Source organism: Triticum urartu, chromosome 6A (assembly GCF_056163025.1).
Source record: "Triticum urartu cultivar PI428250 chromosome 6A, HENAU_Tu73, whole genome shotgun sequence".
In the NCBI taxonomy this organism is placed as follows: Eukaryota; Viridiplantae; Streptophyta; class Magnoliopsida; order Poales; family Poaceae; genus Triticum; species Triticum urartu.
Genome location: NC_141878.1, coordinates 98,025,806 through 98,046,194, shown reverse-complemented (window position 1 = coordinate 98,046,194; position 20,389 = coordinate 98,025,806). Strand labels below are relative to the sequence as shown.

The 20,389-nt window shown below is 46.1% G+C and overlaps 1 protein-coding gene across 1 annotated transcript; it reads right to left on the bottom strand.

Annotated features, from left to right (window-relative positions):
• Window positions 1-390: 390 nt before the first annotated feature.
• LOC125514337 (eukaryotic translation initiation factor 5) lies at window positions 391-3,760 on the bottom strand. The gene is made up of 2 exons (XM_048679646.2): window positions 3,639-3,760; window positions 391-2,259 (listed from the first exon to the last, which is right to left on the bottom strand). The coding sequence occupies exon 2, from the start codon at window positions 1,960-1,962 to the stop codon at window positions 601-603; it is 1,362 nt and encodes a 453-aa protein (XP_048535603.2). The 5' UTR covers window positions 1,963-2,259; window positions 3,639-3,760; the 3' UTR covers window positions 391-600.
• Window positions 3,761-20,389: the final 16,629 nt, after the last annotated feature.

Genomic DNA, 20,389 nt, shown 5'->3' with positions numbered 1-20,389 from the left:
GGCAGAACAGAAGACGCATCTTAAGTCGTTTACGCCTCAAACAAAGTGGACCGTAGCGGAAGAAACCTATAATGCACACATTATAGAGAGATCAAAGGTGGATTTAGGGAGTATGCACCCCTTATCTGTCAATAATTTATTTACTCCCACCGTCCAAAGATACCTGTCGCACAAATAGATAAAATTAAATATATCTAGAACTAAAATACATCCAGATCTATTTCCCCGACAGGTATTTTCAGACGGAGGGAGTATGATGCTGACATTTGCAGAGTTTCGAGCTGAACAGAAGCATTTTCGAATACTGATCCATGACAATGACGGACACCTCAAACACAACTTTAAAAGACAATCAAGTGACAGCGCTGTATAATGTCAGCCAAGGCAGCATAACAGACAAAAAACCACATCATTTCATAATATAACGAGTCTACCATCACACGGTGCTTTGAAATACATCAGACGCAACACACTCAACTGACTCAAACTCCAAATACTGATCCACAACGACGAGGAACACTTCAAACAAACTTCAAAAGACACTTAAGCAGTAGTGGTGGTAAAAAGGAAATGCCGAAAGGGAGCAAGCAGTACAGCGTCTCACTCCTCGTCGGACTCGGCGCTCTGGAGCCACTCCACGACGGGCTTGGCATTCTTCACGACCTGGGAGTCCTTGCCGGCAGCAACAGCTTCATTGTACCACTGCACAATGGTTTCCTCCTCAAGGAGGTCTCCGTCGTAGAGGGCCTTCAGGACGACAGGCAGCTCCTTCAAGGCCTCGGCGCTGCACTTGCTGCAGAACGCCTCGATGGACTGGAGCAGGAGCATCTGGGCGGCTTCATCAGGCACAGCAGCAGCAAGGTACTTCTTGTTCTTAACCACATCCTTGGCGAACCCCTTGCCGGCACCATGGAAGAGCGCCTCAAAGAGGGCATCCATCACGTCCTTCAGGGGCAGGGTTGAGGAGGACAGCACCCCCTTGAGCTGAGCTGCGGTGGCAGCATTGGCAAGGCTCGCCTTGATCTCTTCAACCAGTTCATCATAGGGAGTGGCTTTGGCTCCATTCTGCTTACCGTTGGAGGTCTCTTCAGCCTTTGATGTGCCATTGGCACAGCCATCATCCTTGTGCTGGGCCTGTTTCTTCTTCTTCTCAGTCTCTTCAGTGGCAAGCATAACCATTTCAGCAGTTGCTGCACTCAGCTGTTCCTCCATACGCTTTCTTGCAGCCTCTGCTGACGTGTCAGTCGCCCACTGTACATCATCATCGTCATCGTCATCATCATCTGCAGCAGCTGCAAAGTCAGCATCTCTTGGTGATGAGATATGTTCTTCATCAGAGCCCCCAGCACCCTTCTTCTTTGTGGCAACACCTTTTGCAGTACTCTCCTTGGACGAAGCACCTTTCTTCTTCCCATCCTTCTTGAGTTTCTTCATCTCCTCATCAGCTGCTTCACCTTCTTTCAGACGCTCCTTCTCAGCCCTCCTCATAGCTTTCTTGTCCTTGCCTCCTTTCTTCGCCTCTGGTGGGTTCTTCAGGATGAATGTAGTGAGCTTGTCCCTCATGTCAACATCCGAGAGGAAGCCACAGGCGGCACATTTCAGAGTTATCATCTCTTTCTTGGAGATGAGGACCTCTGTCTCAGGGTTGCCACAGCCATAACACTGGACATACTTCTTGATGAAGTTCTCGAGCAGACCAGCTAGCTTTGAAGTGTCATGGGCACCATTAACCAAGGAGATTCCTGTCTTCTCATCAAACTTTGATTGTGCCCCAAGCTCACAACCAAAGTACTTGGTTGTGTAGGAAGCAGGCCTTGCAAGTGCTTTTGCTATATCAACCATGTTCACAATATTGGTCTTGATGCCATTACCACGGCCTTCAATTTTGGTCAGCATTCTGGGCATCTTGTACCTGTAGAAGGCATCATCCTTGTTTGAAGCACCAATGTTTTGCAGCGCCATCTTGAGATAACCTTTCTGCAGCAGATGCTATCAGATGTGGCAAAATTCAGAAGAAATAGTAGCTGCAGGGAGATGACTTTGAGCACAGGCAGTGGCAAGTGAACTCTCAGAACCAGAGAACCTAATGGGCTCTTGATGCATGCAGGGGAGCACAAACTTGTGCCTTTTTCTCGTTGCACGAGAGTACTCTCCCAGCAATCCAACTGATCCCAAATAGACCGATGCTTGTTCAGACATAAAAGAAGGTTCAGCGTAGCCCTCCACTTTGTCAGATTGCAGCAAAACAGATGCTGCTACCTGGTTTAAAACAAGTGAAAGATGAAACATTAGTGATTATTCATGTAATGTGAGATTACAAGAAACCAACTGAAACAAAGGTATAATATCATTAAAGAGAAAGGACTACATTATTAATTCATGACACAGGTTGCTGGCTGAGCTAAGCATCATTGAAGAAAGGAAGCTAGTAAAATACACAACCAAATAAGCAGGTAAATAGACATTGCAAGTGAATTAGGCATCACTGCAGAAAGGAGGCTACACATCTTACACAACCAAATCAGCAGCAAAATGAACATTTATAGACAGCACATGTATGACAAACTTCAAGACAATAGGACTAAACTTTCCAAATTAATTACAACAAATCCCAATATCATACATGGGGCATGTATCAGAAGTATATCTGTCCACAGCAACAAATTTTACTAGCAAGATTTATAGGCAGCACATGTATGACAAACTTTAAGACAATAGGACTAAACTTCCCAAATTAATTACAACTACTCCCAATATCATACAAGGGTATCAAAAGTATCTCTCTCCACGAGAGACATTTTACTTGCAAGATGCAAAGATGATGTAACCATACGTGCAAATTCTGAATCAGGACATAAGATAAAATAAAAAGTTACAGCAGAATAACTGCTAAATTTAGTACAAACAATCTCCAGGCATGCACATATAATTACAAAGTATGCGTAGTTTCAAACAACAATGCGCATGCCTCCATGTACGAAGATAAAAGTGAATTTGTAGAACCCAACAAAAACAACTAACTCAATCCATTCAACTATAATGGAAACAAATACAAAGGACAGGATATCTAGACCATATAACAGACAAGAAAAAGATAACAGTCTCTAGCTACGATATTAACCTGACATGTAAGCTCACCAACAAAATACGTAACACTGATAACAGCAATCCATGTGTAGCGACAAGCCATGTACTACAATAATGACACAAGGACAGGATATTCCATCAAAACTGGCCTCAATCCAATACTAGAAACTGACAGCACTAAACGAGATCAAACCAGGGAACACCACATGACTAAAACAAGGAGGTCTAATTCAACTGCACAGTATTGCAACGTTTGTTTGAGCAAAAATTACATCACTACCGGTTCACAATCGAGATGCAAACCCTAACGTCGAGTAGCCGCCACGGGCCAAGGAATCGTCCAAGCAAACCCTAGCCGACGCCGAGCCCACAACGGCCGGCGACAGCAGATCACCAAACCCCGATGCCTACCAATCGCAACACACATCCAGATCCGATCCTCCTACCCAGACCAAACAACCCCCAAATACACCGCAAATCTAGCCGATACTAGGCACGGGAGCACACGAGAGACGAAGAGCGGGACGGGAGGGGACGGCGAGCGTTCTCACCTCGTCGGCGGGCGGGGGGCGAAACCGAAATCGATCAGAGGCTGCGGGCGGGCGGGCGGTGGCGGCGAGGCGATGGAGTGGTTGGGAGGGGGAGGAGAGGCGGGCGGTTTTTATAGGCGGGGAGGGAGAAGTAAAGGAGGCTCCCGCTAGGGCTGCCGTCCCCGGCTCGCCTTCTCCTACCGCCTCCCTTTCTCGATTTTATTTTATTTTTATTATCTTCATCGTGTCATGATCTGGCTTTTCGTCCGGTGCTACCTCAACGGCTTTCCGCGTACGCCGAAAAAAAGATATAAACGGAGGAGAGCTCAGCACGGAACAAGAGGTTCGAAATTCTTGTATTCGCAAGCAAAAACAAAAAAATCTAGTCCACGCGTTGTTTTGACGAAAAATCTCCAGCACACAACCGATGGGAAGCAGGTGCCATGTATGCGGATACGTGCATTTTCTTTCTTGCCGAGAAAGAAAGAAGGCGATCTCCTTTGCCGAGAAAGACTAGTCTTTCACCGTCGTCCTTCAGCAGCCCACCTTCACCAATAACCTGGTAAGGGCGACGTCGGATTTTTGGGCGCGCAGATCGTGTTGTTTTATTAGGTTTTAGGTCCCTACTAGTTTAGGTTTTAACTGTTTGACATCTTAGATCTAGCAAGGGTGACGACGAAGCCATATCATAAAGCTTTAGCTTCTTTTGTCGACACGGCGTTTTGCTTTTGATGGGCGGTTAATGGATGCCAGCATGTTTCAAGCATGGATGGTGTGGCGACAGCGACAGCGACATACCCTATGCTGGATTTGTGTCCATGGGCTCCGTCATTCCGATGGCGTTGGCAGCATTCCTATGGTGGACTTGTGTCCTTAGGCTCCGTCACCGCGATCGCACATGCTCTAACGTCGATGCGGAGCACGAAAGGTTTGTTCAAGATTGGGTGTCGGTGGTTTCTCAATCGGTGACAGCTGGAAGACGATGGATTCGTCGTTGATGGTTAGTGGGTCAGGTTTTCTCCTTCGACGTCGTTGTGAGGAGTTGCCAGATTCGGAGTTCGGTGGCGTGTATGCAGTGCTGCCCTGGCCAGATTCTTTCAATGGCAATGGCTTTGCCTTTGACGAGCTACTTTTGAGGTCTGAAAAGCTGTAAAATAGCGATGGAGTCGCGTCGAGCTCGGTGAAGAGGTGGTATGTCCCTTTTTCCTTCTATGTTCGTTATGGTGGTGTCAGAGACGCATGATGGAAGTTGGCATCAAGCTCAGGAGATTATTCGGTCTTAATTGTAATAGCCTTTCTTTGATGAGGTCGTTTGGGTTGAAGCTTGGATTTTGTTGTCTTTTTTGTTTTATCAAGTTGGCGTCTACGTGGTTTGTACTTTATTTTTATTATATGAATGTGACTCGTATTATCATAAAAAAAGGTGGCATGCGTTTACACAGTGAATACTCGCACACCTTGTCTACTCTCAAAAAAATGAGTTTGTTCAGTTTTATCACTACCTTTATCCTAATAGTATTCAAAATGTGTTTCTGAAAGATTGTTTCATTTCAATATTTATTTATGTTGGTCATAAGATGGCAAAGGAAGTTATTTACTTCTTGTAAATTTCATGTTTTCTATGCATCTAGTAACAGTGCGGAGATAGGGGTGCTAGCCAGGGCCTGGAGCCAGGCCAACATGCAAATATTTCCACTAGGACACTGAGTATTTCAGCTAAAACAGTGTATTAGCTTTATATTCCGTTGGTCTGGCCCTCCGCAGCTCTTGGCCCTATCCATTCAGGTTTTCTCGCTCCGCCACTGCCTAGTACTAACATCAATGAGGCATAGTCGCTTCCCCGCAAAAAGAAGAGTAAACAATACATTAGCTCAAAATCAACTAGAAAATGATGGACATTGTCCACACGCAGAGAGCAACCGAAAACTTGTACTTCCTCCATTTCATAATGTAGTGCGTATAGATTTTTTTCGCACGTCGAACTTTGCAAACTTTGACCACATTTAGAGAGAAAAATATTTACATTTAAAATACCAAACGCATATCACTGGATACACCGTGAGTTATACTTTCATATTGTATATGTTTGGTATTGTAGATATAGATAGTTTTCTTCATAAACTCAGTCAAAGTTTGCTAAGTTTGACTTAAAAAAATGTACATGCACTATATTATGGAATGGATGGAGTAAGTAAAAGTTTGGCATCAAAATTGTCATTGTATCACATTCATTGTGAAAATCAAAAGTTAATAGAGAAACTTCACGATAAAGGCAAATAATTCGTTTGGTATGTATTTATTGGATTCTAGACTAGACTCAAATCATGATAGCCAACAATGCGGTAGTGGCACAGGAGCGGCTGAGAAAGATTACCAATATCCTACTGAAAATGCGGTTTACTAGTGCCGTGCTAAAAGCGTAGGGTCCAGTTTACGATCCAAAAAAACGTGGAGTCCTGCCTAGAACACAACCAATTCAAAGAACAGCTGTTACGGCGGAAAGAGGAAGAAAATGATTGAGTACACGGTGACATCCTTTTTCTTCTTTATATGGGGAGTGCTTCGGTACAACCCTCTAAAACGTATAATGGATAGTATGGTAATTTCACATTAGGTATAGGAATACCCACCCGATGCCGTACGTCCGCGTGTGACGTCATACGCCCGCCCGCGTATGCCGCATCCGTCGTTGTACGTACGCCCGCCCGCGTACCTGCACCCGTCGCCATACGTCACCGTCGTACGCCCGCCCACGTTGGCGTCGACAGTTGTTGAAGGAAAAAAAAGACACGGTAGCCGCCGACGCACGCCGTCGAAACCCTGAACCCTAACGCATCCATGCCGTCTCCACGTCGGCCCCCGTCTGCACGAAGTCGCCGTCGCCCGGGTCGCCGCCCAAGCAGGCCGCCGCGCGTGCCCCGGCGCCGTTACCGCTGCCGCCGCGCGTGCCCCGATGCTGTTGGCGCTGCCGCGCGTCCCAGATGGCCGCCCACCCGCGATCTACGTCGCTGGCTCCCTCCGCGCACTACGCGTGCTACGACCAGCCATCGTCCTCACGCCGTCAATATGCCCTAGAGGCAATAATAAAAGGATTATTATTATATTTCCTTGTTCATGATAATTGTCTTTTATTCATGCTATAATTATGTTATCCGGAAATCGTAATACATGTGTGAATTCTTAGACACCAACATGTCCCTAGTAAGCCTCTATTTGACTAGCTCGTTGATCAACAGATAGTCATGGTTTTCTGACTATGGACATTGGATGTCATTGATAACGAGATCACATCATTAGGAGAATGATGTGATGGATAAGACCCAATCCTAAACATAGCACAAGATCGTATAGTTCGTTTGCTAGAGTTTTCCAATGTCAAGTATCTCTTCCTTAGACCATGAGATCGTGTAACTCCCGGATACCGTAGGAGTGCTTTGGGTGTACCAAACGTCACAACGTAACTGGGTGACTATAAAGGTATACTACGGGTATCTCCGAAAGTGTCCGTTGGGTTGACACGGATCAAGACTGAGATTTGTTACTCCGTATGACGGAGAGGTATCACTAGGCCCACTAGGTAATGCATCATCATAATGAGCTCAAAGTGACCAAGTGTATGGTCACGGGATCATGCATTACGGTACGAGTAAAGTGACTTGCCGGTAAAGAGATTGAACGAGGTATTGGGATACCGACGATCGAATCTCGGGCAAGTAACATACCGATTGACGAAGGGAATTGTATACGGGGTTGCTTGAATCCTCGACATCGTGGTTCATCCGATGAGATCATCGAGGAGCATGTGGGATCCAACATGGGTATCCAGATCCCGCTGTTGGTTATTGACCGAAGAGCAATCTCGGTCATGTCTACGTGTCTCCCGAACCCGTAGGGTCTGCACACTTAAGGTTCGGTGACGCTAGGGTTGTAGGGATATGTATATGCAGTAACCCGAAAGTTGTTCGGAGTCCCGGATGAGATCCCGGACGTCACGAGGAGTTTCGGAATGGTCTGGAGGTAAAGAATTATATATAGGAAGTGCTATTTCGACCATCGGGACAAGTTTCGGGGTCACCGGTATTGTACCGGGACCACCGGAAGGGTCCCGGGGGTCCACCGGGTGGGGCCACCTATCCCGGAAGGCCCCATGGGCTAAAGTGGGAAGGGATCCAGCCCAAAGTGGGCTGGGGCGCCACTTTCCCCTAGGGCCCATGCGCCTAGGGTAGGGGAAACCCTAAAGGGGGGCGCCCCCTTGCTTGGGGGGTAAGCCCCCCACCCCTTGGCCGCCGCCCCCCTAGGAGATTGCATCTCCTAGGGCCGGCGCCTCCCCTAGGCTCCTTATATATAGTGGGGGGGGAGGAGGGCCTCTTTCCCACGCCTTTGGTGCCTCCCTCTCCCTCTCCAACACCTCCTCCTCCTCCATAGAGCTTGGCGAAGCCCTGACGGAGTACTGCAGCTCCACCACCACCACGCCGTCGTGCTGCTGCTGGAGTCATCTTCCTCAACCTCTCCTTCCCCCTTGCTGGATCAAGAAGGAGGAGATGTCACGCTGACCGTACGTGTGTTGAACGCGGAGGTGCCGTCCGTTCGGCGCTAGGATCTCCGGTGATTTGGATCACGTCGAGTACGGCTTCCTCATCCCCGTTCTTTGAACGCTTCCGCGCGTGAACTACAAAGGTATGTAGATGCAATCCGATCACTCGTTGCTAGATGAACTCCTAGATGGATCTTGGTGAAACCGTAGGAAAATTTTTGTTTTCTGCAACGTTCCCCAACAGTGGCATCATGAGCTAGGTCTATGCGTAGTTCCTTTTGCACGAGTAGAACACAATTTGTTGTGGGCGTAGATGTTGTCAACTTTCTTGCCGCTACTAGTCTTATTTTGCTTCAACGGTATTGTGGGATGAAGCGGCCCGGACCAACCTTACACGTACGCTTACGTGAGACCGGTTCCACCGACTGACATGCACTAGTTGCATAAGGTGGCTGGCGGGTGTCTATCTCTCCCACTTTAGTTGGAGCGGATTTGATGAAAAGGGTCCTTATGAAGGGTAAATAGAAGTTGACAAATCACGTTGTGGCTTTCACGTAGGTAAGAAAACGTTCTTGCTAGAACCATATTTCAGCCACGTAAAACTTGCAACAACAATTAGAGGACGTCTAACTTGTTTTTGCAGCAAGTGCTTTGTGATATGATATGGCCAAAGTTGTGATGAATGATGAATGATATATATGTGATGTATGAGATGTTCATGCTATTATAATAGGAATCACGACTTGCATGTCGATGAGTATGACAACCGGCAGGAGCCATAGGAGTTGTTTTTATTTTTTGTATGACTTGCGTGTCATTGAGAAACGCCATGTAAATTACTTTACTTTATTGCTAAACGTGTTAGCCATAGTAGTAGAAGTAATAGTTGGCGAGCAACTTCATGGAGACACGATAATGGAGATCATGATGATGGAGATCATGATGATGGAGATCATGATGATGGAGATCATGGTGTCATGCTTGTGACAAGATGATCATGGAGCCCCAAGATGGAGATCAAAGGAGCTATGTGATATTGGCCATATCATGTCACTATTATTATTTGATTGCATGTGATGTTTATCATGATTCTGCATCTTGTTTACTTAGAACGACGGTAGTAAATAAGATGACCCCTCATAATAATTTCAAGAAAGTGTTCCCCCTAACTGTGCACCGTTGCGACAGTTCGTTGTTTCGAAGCACCACGTGATGATCGGGTGTTAGATTCCAACGTTCACATACAACGGGTGTAAGACAGATTTACACATGCAAACACTTAGGTTGACTTGACGAGCCTAGCATGTACAGACATGGCCTCGGAACACAGAAGACCGAAAGGTCGAGCATGAGTCGTATAGAAGATACGATCAACATGAAGATGTTCACCGATGTTGACTAGTCCGTCTCACGTGATGATCGAACACGGCCTAGTTAACTCGGATCATGTTATACTTAGATTACTGGAGGGATGTCTATCTAAGTGGGAGTTCATTGAATAATTTGATTAGATGAACTTAATTATCATGAACTTAGTCTAAAATTTTTACAATATGTCTTGTAGATCAAATGGCCAACGTAGTCCTCAACTTCAACGCGTTCCTAGAGAAAACCAAGCTGAAAGACGATGGCAGCAACTACACGGACTGGGTCCGGAACCTGAGGATCATCCTCATAGCTGCCAAGAAAGATTATGTCCTACAAGCACCGCTAGGTGACGCACCTGTTCTCCCTGTAGAACAAGACGTTATGAATGCTTGGCAGGCACGTACCGATGACTACTCCCTCGTTCAGTGCGGCATGCTTTACAGCTTAGAGCCGGGGCTCCAAAAGCGTTTTGAGAGACACGGAGCATATGAGATGTTCGAAGAGCTGAAAATGGTTTTCCAAGCTCATGCCCGGGTCGAGAGATATCAAGTCTCCGACAAGTTCTTCAGCTGTAAGATGGAGGAAAACAGTTCTGACAGTGAGCACATACTCACTATGTCTGGGTTGCATAACCGCTTGACTCAGCTGGGAGTTAATCTCCCGGATGGCGCGGTCATTGACAGAATCCTTCAGTCGCTTCCACCGAGCTACAAGAGCTTTGTGATGAACTTCAATATGCAGGGGATGGAAAAGACCATTCCTGAAGTATTTGCAATGCTGAAATCAGCAGAGGTAGAAGTCAAAAAGGAACATCAAGTGTTGATGGTGAATAAAACCATTAAGTTCAAGAAGGGCAAGGGTAAGAAAGCTTTCAAGAAGGACGGCAAGGGAGTTGCCGCGCCCGGCAAGCAAGCTGCCGGGAAGAAGCCAAAGAATGGACCCAAGCCCGAGACTGAGTGCTTTTATTGCAAGGGAAGTGGTCACTGGAAGCGGAACTGCCCCAAATACTTAGCGGACAAGAAGGCCGGCATCACGAAAGGTATATGTGATATACATGTAATTGATGTGTACCTTACCAGTACTCGTAGTAGCTCCTGGGTATTTGATACCGGTGCGGTTGCTCACATTTGTAACTCAAAACAGGAGCTGCGGAATAAGCGGAGACTGGCGAAGGACGAGGTGACGATGCGCGTCGGGAATGGTTCCTGAAGTTTGTTCCTTGTTGGAACATGAAGATGTTGTTCCTTGTTGGAACATGTTTACTTGTTGGGATATCACAATTTCTCTTATTTAATTAATGCATCTATATACTTGGTAAAGGGTGGAAGGCTCGGCCTTATGCCTAGTGTTTTGTTCCACTCTTGCCGCCCTAGTTTCCGTCATATCGGTGTTATGTTCCCGGATTTTGTGTTCCTTACGCGGTTGGGTTATAATGGGAACCCCTTGACAGTTCGCCTTGAATAAAACTCGTCCAGCAAAGCCCAACATTGGTTTTACCATTCGCCACCTAGCCTCTTTTTCCCTTGGGTTAGGCCAGCCTAAGGGTCATCTTTATTTTAAACCCCCGGGCCAGTGCTTGTCTAAGTGTTGGCCCAACCCAGAGCACCGTGCGGGGCCATCCCTTGGCAACTTGGGTTACGTTGGCTCCCGTACGCTTAGCTTATCCGGTGTGCCCTGAGAAAGAGATATGTGCAGCTCCTATCGGGATTGTCGGCACAGCGGGTGGTCTTGCTGGACTTGTTTTACCATTGTCGAGGATGTCTTGTAACCGGGATTCCGAGCCTGATCGGGTCTTCCCGCTAGAAGGAATATCCTTCGTTGACCGTGAGAGCTTGTGATGGGCTTAGTTGGGACACCCCTGCAGGGATTTGAACTTTCGAAAGCCGTGCCCGCGGTTATGGGCAGATGGGAATTTGTTAATGTCCGGTTGTAGAAAACCTGAAGTTGACCTTAATTAAAATGCATCAACCGCATGCGTAACCGTGATGGTCTCTTCTCGGCGGAGTCCGGGAAGTGAACACGGTGTTGGAGTTATGCTTGACGTAGGTTGTTCTAGGATCACTTCTTGATCATAGTTTCTCGACCGTGCTTTGCCTTCTCTTCTCGCTCTCATTTGCGTATGTTAGCCACCATATATGCTAGTCGCTTGCTGTAGCTCCACCTCATACCTTTTACCCTTCCTATAAGCTTAAATAGTCTTGATCGCGAGGGTGTGAGATTGCTGAGTCCCCGTGACTCATAGATACTTCCAAAACCAGTTTGCAGGTGTCGTTGAACCGTGCAGGTGACGCAACCAAGCTCAAGGAGGAGCTCGATGAAGATCTTGTCCTTTATATTGTTTCGTTCTAGTCGATCAGTAGTGGAGCCCAGTTGGGGTCGATCGGGGATCTTGTAGCTTTGAGGGTAGTCTTCTTTTATTTTGGCTCCGTAGTCGGGCCTTGATTGTATCTGGTTGATGTAATGCTTTATTCATGTAATTGTGTGAAGTGGTGATTGTAAGCCAACTATGTATCTCTTTCCCTTATGTATTACATGGGTTGTTTGCGAAGATTACCTCACTTGCGACATTGCTTTCAATGCGGTTATGCCTCTAAGTCGTGCTTCGACACGTGGGAGATATAGCCGCATCAAGGGCGTTATAAGTTGGTAATCAGAGCCTTCCCCGACCTTAGGAGCCCCCTGCTTGATCGAATCGTTGGCGTTGTTGAGTCTAGAAAAATGTTTTGAGTCATCTAGGAATTATATATATCGGAGAGTTAGGAATTCTTTTTACTCCTCAGTCCCTTCGTCGCTCTGGTGAGGCATCCTGACATAGAGTTTTGACTCTTCTCTTCTCAAATTTCACTAAAAAAATTTTAGGATCAAACGGATATCTTGGAATCGTTCCGATGGTTTTGTGACGAGAACATTGTTCTTGGTGCCTCCTGTCATTTAGGGGTTGTGGCAGTGTCCCGAGGAGTTGAGCTCCGAGGTGTTGTCGTCACAATTTTATCGTTGCAGTTCTGGAATACCTGAGATTAGTTTTGCCGACATCGAAAATCTCTTTTATGCAGTTGTTGGTGAGATAACCTCGACGCCACCCAGTACTGGGGCGGGAGTTCGGGAGTATTGTCATAACTCGTATAAGGGATGCTTTTCGAAGGTTGAGGTAGACGATTTCTGAAGGTTTCTTGGTTATGTGTTGAAGGATGGATACAGCTGGATGTAGGATTTGCTAGTTTTGGGTGAGATATTATGCTTCCCCTGTATCCCCAACACCTGATTGCATAACTGGGAAAATTTCGGGAGTTTATAAGTGGGAATTCAAGTAGCTCTTAGGATATCTTTCCGACGGATGTATGATATGAAATTGGGGTTCGACGTCTAGTGGTCCGCCTATTCATGGTTGGTTTTTACAGTGGTCTCGTTGTGTCTTAAAGAGTCCTTGGCTATGCCGACTCGGGGACGCTTCATATGTCATGTGCACTGCCTTGTACATGATGGTGCTGTACGATCGAGCCCGTGTAGGCCCCACCACGAAAACTTCGGACGAAATATCTATCATATGTTGGTTACGGCTTATTCTGCAAGCCAATCCTTTGTTTTTGGTTTTGTTGTGGTATTCGAGTTGCTTCGATGTCAAGTGTTGATTCATACCTTTCCTAAACGGTGTTCTCATACTCCGATGTGAATACAAATCCTTCATGATAATCGAGATTGTCATGTCAATCCTTTTAAACCGGTGTGCTTCTCTTCAGGTGGATCTGATCATTTTAACAACGCAAGATCACCTCTCGGTTTTCTCAACGGTGTTTGTTTCATCCGTCTCCAAGTTGCCTTTGTTTTTCCCGCCCACCCACCCTTTTTCTTCAAGGATTCAAATTTCTTGATCAAGTGGCCATCTTATTCATGTGAAGTCTCTCCATTCCTTTTCCGTCAATGTTCTTACCCGGTGTTTCTCATGAAGATTTTAACGGAGCTTCAAGTTCTTCATTCTCCATTCTTTTCTTCTCCGGTGGATTCAATTCAAGCTTTTGGTGTTGATCATATCCCTTTTCCTTGTTTCAAATGTTTTCTCATGCCGTTGCACCTCATAATCATCCACTTCTCGTTATTCAATTGTTCTGGTGCCATGAAGATACCTCAGAAGGCTCGTCTTGTCATTCAAGATCCGTTCAACCTATCTCGAGGCTGTTATCTCTTTCAAGCCTTTTAATTCAACCGGTGCAATCTCTCTTTTCAAGTAATCTTTTCAATGGTGTTTCTTTTGAGTGGGCCCTAACCCACAGGTCATTTTCCAGGATCTTACCTGACTCTTCTTATTTTCCCGGAGGTATTCTCAAATTCTTTTCAAAGTTTGACGTAAGAATGATTTATCATCAGTCAAATGTCTTCTCCAAGATCTGTCAAAATCTTTTCATCGTTGGCTCAACCTCTTCGTTTTGATTATTCCGGAGTGTCTCAATAATTCATGGTGGTGTTTCTCATCGTCATTCTCAGATTTTGAAGACCGAAGAAGGGTTTACCTCCATATCTTATCCATTCTCTCAGAGATTCGTGATTCCAGTCGAGCCATCCTCTTATATTTGTTTTCGATTGTGGGAATTCTTTTCACCCATCCGGAGCTATTCAGGAGTCTTTTCAGTTTGATCATCCGGAGTCCACCATCTCAGATTTATTCATTCTCAGCTTTCAGTTATCATTCTCCAATCTTACCGGTGCATTGTTCAAATATCCTCTAATCTGCTCGTGATCTCTTCGTTCTCATGGATCTAAATTCTCTCAAGTATCCTCGTTCATTTCATAAGTCTTCCCGGCGTTCCTTTACCTTCCCTTCGGTCATTTTAATTATTACGGTGGTTCATGCAAGATTCCTCTTCTTTCGTTATCATATCAATTCATTCGTTGTTTTGATTCCACCGGTGTTTCGTTGAAGACGTTCTCAAGTTATGCTATACCTATCTTAATCCTTTCTACGAGAATAAGTAGTGTGCCAAGTCCGTGGATTGTCATTAATTTAATTGGTGAAGGATAAGCATAATGTAATTCTTATTCTTGTTTCATCCTAGCGATTAATTCCCTATTCCGAAGGCTCATCAAATTCCCGATTTCATTTGTTTCATCTTTCTTTTCCGGAGTTCCAAGTTTTTTTCCGCATTATATCGTCACGGAGATCCATCTAAATCATTGCAAGGATTCACCTTGTGTTTCCAATTTCTCTTTCTTTTCATTCCTTTGTTTACCGGAGTTCTTCATGGAGGTTCTACATGATGGTTCATCTATGATTTAAGTCATTCTCGAAGTGTTCATTGAGATGCTTTTCTAAGGAGCTCAAGCATTCTTCATCTTGCAATCCGAAGCGCAATTCTCCCTTCTGTATCACTGAAGGTGGTATTATGTCATTCTTGATATTTTGAGTTCATGTTTCATGATTCACATGTTGTCAAGGATGAGGTATCTTAAATCCATCGATCTCGTCAGTGGAGTTATCTTAGGTTATATTTCACCTAAAGCTTTCCCTAAGGATTGTTGCTAATTATGGTGCTTATAAAGGACCCAAGTTCTTCTTTCATCCTCCCGGTGAGATAGCATCTCGTCTCTTTGTTCTTATCAATCAAATTCTTGTTCCCATTAGTGGCAGGTTGTCACCTCATAATTTGAGATGTATTCCATAAGACCATATCAAGCGTATTCTTTTCATTGTTGGTGTTCCAACAACTCCGTTCGACCTTCCCACTAAAGATGCCTTTTCTAACTCTTTTGTGGCAGAAGTTGGCATTTTCTTCTCCATTCTCCTATTTCAATTATCTATCTTCTATTCTTTCGTTCCGGAGGCATTGCGATGTTGTTATTTTCACCCATCATCTCGTTTTGTCAAAGATCATGTTCTTTTCATGCCTATCCATTTAACCGGAGTGTGTGCCCGCTGCTCAAGTTCTCCATTTTATCAAGCCTTGCATATCTTTTCAATCGGAGTGCCATACGAATTTGTTCTTCCTTGTTCCTCTTTTCTAACGGAGTGTTTTCAACTTCGTTCATCTCCATTGTATTCTTTTCTCGAAATGGCTAAACCTTTTCAAGGTTCTTTGGTTTCACTCGTTCGTCAAAGAAGCAACTTAGTTTTACCTCTTCTTTTATCTCTTCTGTTTTCCCTCCGGTGCCATTCTAGATCTCGGGACGAGATCCTCTCGTAGTGGTGGAGTGTTGTAACGCCCCGAGGCCGATGTGCCAGGTGTCTTCCAGTTATTCGCTGTTGTTGCCTTGTCATTGCTTGCGTGTCATGCATTGCATATCATGTCATCATGTGCATTTCATTTGCATACATGTTCGTCTCATGCATCCGAGCATTTTTCCCCGTTGTCCGTTTTGCAATCTGGCGCTCCTATGTTCTCCGGTGTCCCTTTCTACCTCTTTTCGTGTGCGGGTATTAAACATTTCCGGATTGGACCGAGACTTGTCATGCGGCCTTGGTTTACTACCGGTAGACCGCCTGTCAAGTTTCGTGCCATTTGGACTTCGTTTGATACTCCAACGGTTAACCGAGGGACCGAAAAGGCCTCGTGTGTGTTGCAGCCCAACACCTCTTCAAAGTGGCCCACAATCCACCAAAACCCCCTCCATCATCTCGGTCGTTCGATCACGATCGTGTGCCCGAAAACCGCACCTCATTTGGACTCTCCTAGGTCCCTCTACCTATAAATAGGTGGCTCCCTCCGAAAAATCTCGCAGTCCAAACCCCTAGCCCCGCTCCTCTCGCGCCGCCGGACATGTCCATCCAGTCGCCGGACACGTCCACTCCCGCTGCCACGCCGTTCCAACCAATCACAAGCCGCCATGTCATCGCCGCTGCCGCCCTCGCCCACTCACATCGTGCCACCTGTCCTGCCGCCCTTTCCCCCCTGCCACCGCAACCGCGCGGGCCCGTGAGCCCACGGCCGGCCCGACCGGGCCCAAATCTGTGCGCCGCCGCCAACCATCTCGCTCGCCATGGCTCCTCACCGGCGTTCTCCGCCTCGCCGCGGCAACCTCGCGCCGACCACCGGAGCGTTGACCTCCCGTGCTGGAGCCCCGCACCTCCGCGATGATCCCGCCGCCGTGCAACTCCGTTGACGCGCCGCCCGGCGTCGTTTTCCCCGCGTGCACCTCGCCGGCGCCATGCCCGCACCTGCAACGCGCGGACGTCGAGCCCCTTCGCCGTCCTCGTCCGACCTTGGGAACGGGACCCCTGGCTCGGATCCGCCGTCCGGCCGGACCTGCTCCTCCACCCGTCGGCCTCCTCGCCTTCCGGCGCTCGCCGGAGTCCACCCAGTCGCCGGATCCGGAGAAGATGGACGAGATCCATCCATCCCCGATCCAAACGGCCGCATCGCACCACTCCGTCCCGATCCGCGAGATCCACTTTTCCCGGGGTGAGATATTTCACTAAGTCCCCGAAATTTCCAAATTCATATGCCCATGTTCATCATGTCATAACTTTGCATCCGTAGCTCCGCTTTGCACGTGTAGCATATCAAAATGTTCATCTCAACGAGTACATCATTTCATCTCATTGCATCATTTTCATTTGAGCTCATCTTGATGCCCGAAATGCTGTTGGAAGAGGGTTATGTGAGGAATATGTCAGATCTGTTTCGGCAAATGGTATTTTGTCATTTTTGCCATGATTAATGTGTGCATGCTATGATGTTGAGCTCTACATGTGTTTTGTTATATGCCATGCCATCTTTACCGAGGTGCTTACCATGTATTTTTGTGATATTTGTGGTGACTAGCACAAGCTTGCAAAGTAGCGTATTCGGTTATGCCGATTTCAGGGACTTAGAATTTCACCAAGTCCTTGTCCTGTTTTTGTTATTATGCCATATGTTCATGTTGTTTCCTAGTGATCCGTGCCTCTTTTGAGGATGATCAGTAAGGATGTTTTGTTAACATTGTGGTGCTCTATCCATCCATGTCTTTGTTTGCAATTATGGATCACCCTAGCTTGAGTCAATCAAGCTCTACTTTTGCTACAAAATGTTCCTGGCAGATTGTTAACTTGTTTCGTGATTTTGCCGAGGTTGTTGTTATTGATCCGTGCATGCTATGTTGTTGTTCTTGCCATGTCTATCTTCTATGCCATGTATTCTTGATGGGTGTATGCTTAGTTTGTCATGCCATGCTCTGTAGTGAGTGCATCGAGCTCGTAAATATGCCTACTCGTTAACTGTTTTGCATGTTCCAGTTTTTCACTAAGTCTGAATCTGTTTATGTTTTTTGCCATGTTCACATGCTTGCAATTGTATTATCTGATCCCTTTTGGCTCAAGGTAACTAAGGGATTTTTGTTAAGTGCTTTGAGTAGCTTCATGCCATGCCTTGCTTTGCCATGTTAAGTTCCTGTAGCATGTACTTTTCATGCTCTAAAGTGTGCTTCCTGGAGATAAATTCCAGACTTGTGTTAATTTCACTAAGTCTGAAACCTGTTATCGCTTGCACTTTTGCCATACTTGTTTGAACCTGTTATTGAGTGAATTAGCCATAGCTCGGTGTTCATATTTTGTTAATCTTCTTGAGTGGATCCCTGCCATGTATCTTGTTGCCATGTTTGAGTGCTGTAGCATATTTATCTTGATGCATTTAGATGACTACTTGCTGTTTATCGCAGACCGGTGCCATATTTGTTTTGCTTGCCATTTCCAAACCGTGCATCCGATTCCGGTGATCTTTATATCGATTTCAACCGAAATCACCTCACCTTTCCAGTGGCACTCTTGGATTTCCAAGTTGAGGCCAGGTTCAATCATTCAAGTCCAAATCATGCATATGCATCACATACCCGCATATCATGCCATGTTCATGTGTGGTTTGTTTACTATGTTTTGTGCTTCTTTCCGGTGTTGCTTCTTCAGGTTGGTTCCGATAACGTTGCTTTTGTGAGGACCCGTTCGACTACGTCCGGTTGTCTTCTTCATGGGCTCGTTCTTCTTCCTTGCGGGATTTCAGGCAAGATGACCATACCCTCGAAATTACTTCTATCTTTGCTTGCTTAGTTGCTCGCTTTTTTGCTATGCCTATGCTGCGATACCTACCACTTGCTTATCATGCCTCACATATTGTTGAACCAAGCCTCTAACCCACCTTGTCCTAGCAAACCGTTGTTTGGCTATGTTACCGCTTTGTTCGGCCCCTCTTATAGCGTTGTTAGTTGCAGGTGAAGATTGAAGTTTGTTCCTTGTTGGAACATGAAGATGTTGTTCCTTGTTGGAACATGTTTACTTGTTGGGATATCACAATATCTCTTATTTAATTAATGCATCTATATACTTGGTAAAGGGTGAAAGGCTCGGCCTTATGCCTAGTGTTTTGTTCCACTCTTGCCGCCCTAGTTTCCGTCATATCGGTGTTATGTTCCCGGATTTTGCGTTCCTTACGCGGTTGGGTTATAATGGGAACCCCTTGACAGTTCGCCTTGAACAAAACTCCTCCAGCAAGGCCCAACATTGGTTTTACCATTCGCCACCTAGCCTCTTTTTCCCTTGGGTTAGGCCAGCCCAAGGGTCATCTTTATTTTAAACCCCCGGGCCAATGCTTGTCTAAGTGTTGGCCCAACCCAGAGCACCGTGTGGGGCCATCCCTTGGCAACTTGGGTTGCGTTGGCTCCCGTACGCTTAGCTTATCCGATGTGCCATGAGAACAAGATATGTGCAGGTCCTATCGGGATTGTCGGCACAGCGGGTGGTCTTGCTGGACTTGTTTTACCATTGTCGAGGATGTCTTGTAACCGGGATTCCGAGTCTGATCGGGTCTTCCCGCTAGAAGGAATATCCTTCGTTGATCGTGAGAGCTTGTGATGGGCTAAGTTGGGACACCCCTGCAGGGATTTGAACTTTCAAAAGCCGTGCCCGCGGTTATGGGCAGATGGGAATTTGTTAATGTCCGGTTGTAGAAAACCTGAAGTTGACCTTAATTAAAATGCATCAACCGTGTGCGTAACCGTGATGGTCTCTTCTCGGCAGAGTCTGGGAAGTGAACACGGTGTTGAAATTATGCTTGACGTAGGTTGTTCTAGGATCACTTCTTGATCATAGTTTCTCGACCGTGCTTTGCCTTCTCTTCTCGCTCTCATTTGCGTATGTTAGCCACCATATATGCTAGTCGCTTGCTGTAGCTCCACCTCATACCTTTTACCCTTCCTATAAGCTTAAATAGTCTTGATCGCGAGGGTGTGAGATTGCTGAGTCCCCGTGACTCATAGATACTTCCAAAACCAGTTTGCAGGTGTCGTTGAACCATGCAGGTGACGCAACCAAGCTCAAGGAGGAGCTCGATGAAGATCTTGTCCTTTATGTTGTTTCGTTCTAGTCGATCAGTAGTGGAGCCCAGTTGGGGTCGATCGGGGATCTGTGCAGCTTTTGGGGTAGTCTTATTTTATTTTGGCTCCATAGTTGGGCCTTGATTGTATCTGGTTGATGTAATGCTTTATTCATGTAATTGTGTGAAGTGGTGATTGTAAGCCAACTATGTATCTCTTTCCCTTATGTATTACATGGGTTGTTTGCGAAGATTACCTCACTTGCGACATTGCTTTCAATGCGGTTATGCCTCTAAGTCGTGCTTCGACACGTGGGAGATATAGCCACATCGAGGGCGCTATATCAGCTGCCCGTGAGTTCACTGCGGCAAACTTTTATATCTTGCAGGAAGATATGAAGAAGGCACGGGAGCTTGAGGTCCTTGAGAGACTGAGAGGAGCAGACACTCACAGATTCATACTGACATGGAAGGAAAATAGGGATATCAGATTCACTGTGGAGTACACCCCAGGTAACTCCGAAGAAACTGTGAAGTGCAGTTGCAGAAGCATGTATCGCAAAGGACTTCCTTGCAAACATATTCTTCACATTCTGATT

Coding starts and splice junctions, on each gene's coding strand:
- LOC125514337 (XM_048679646.2), bottom strand. CDS start 1,962: ATGGCGCTGCAAAACATTGGTGCTTCAAACAAGGATGATGCCTTCTAC.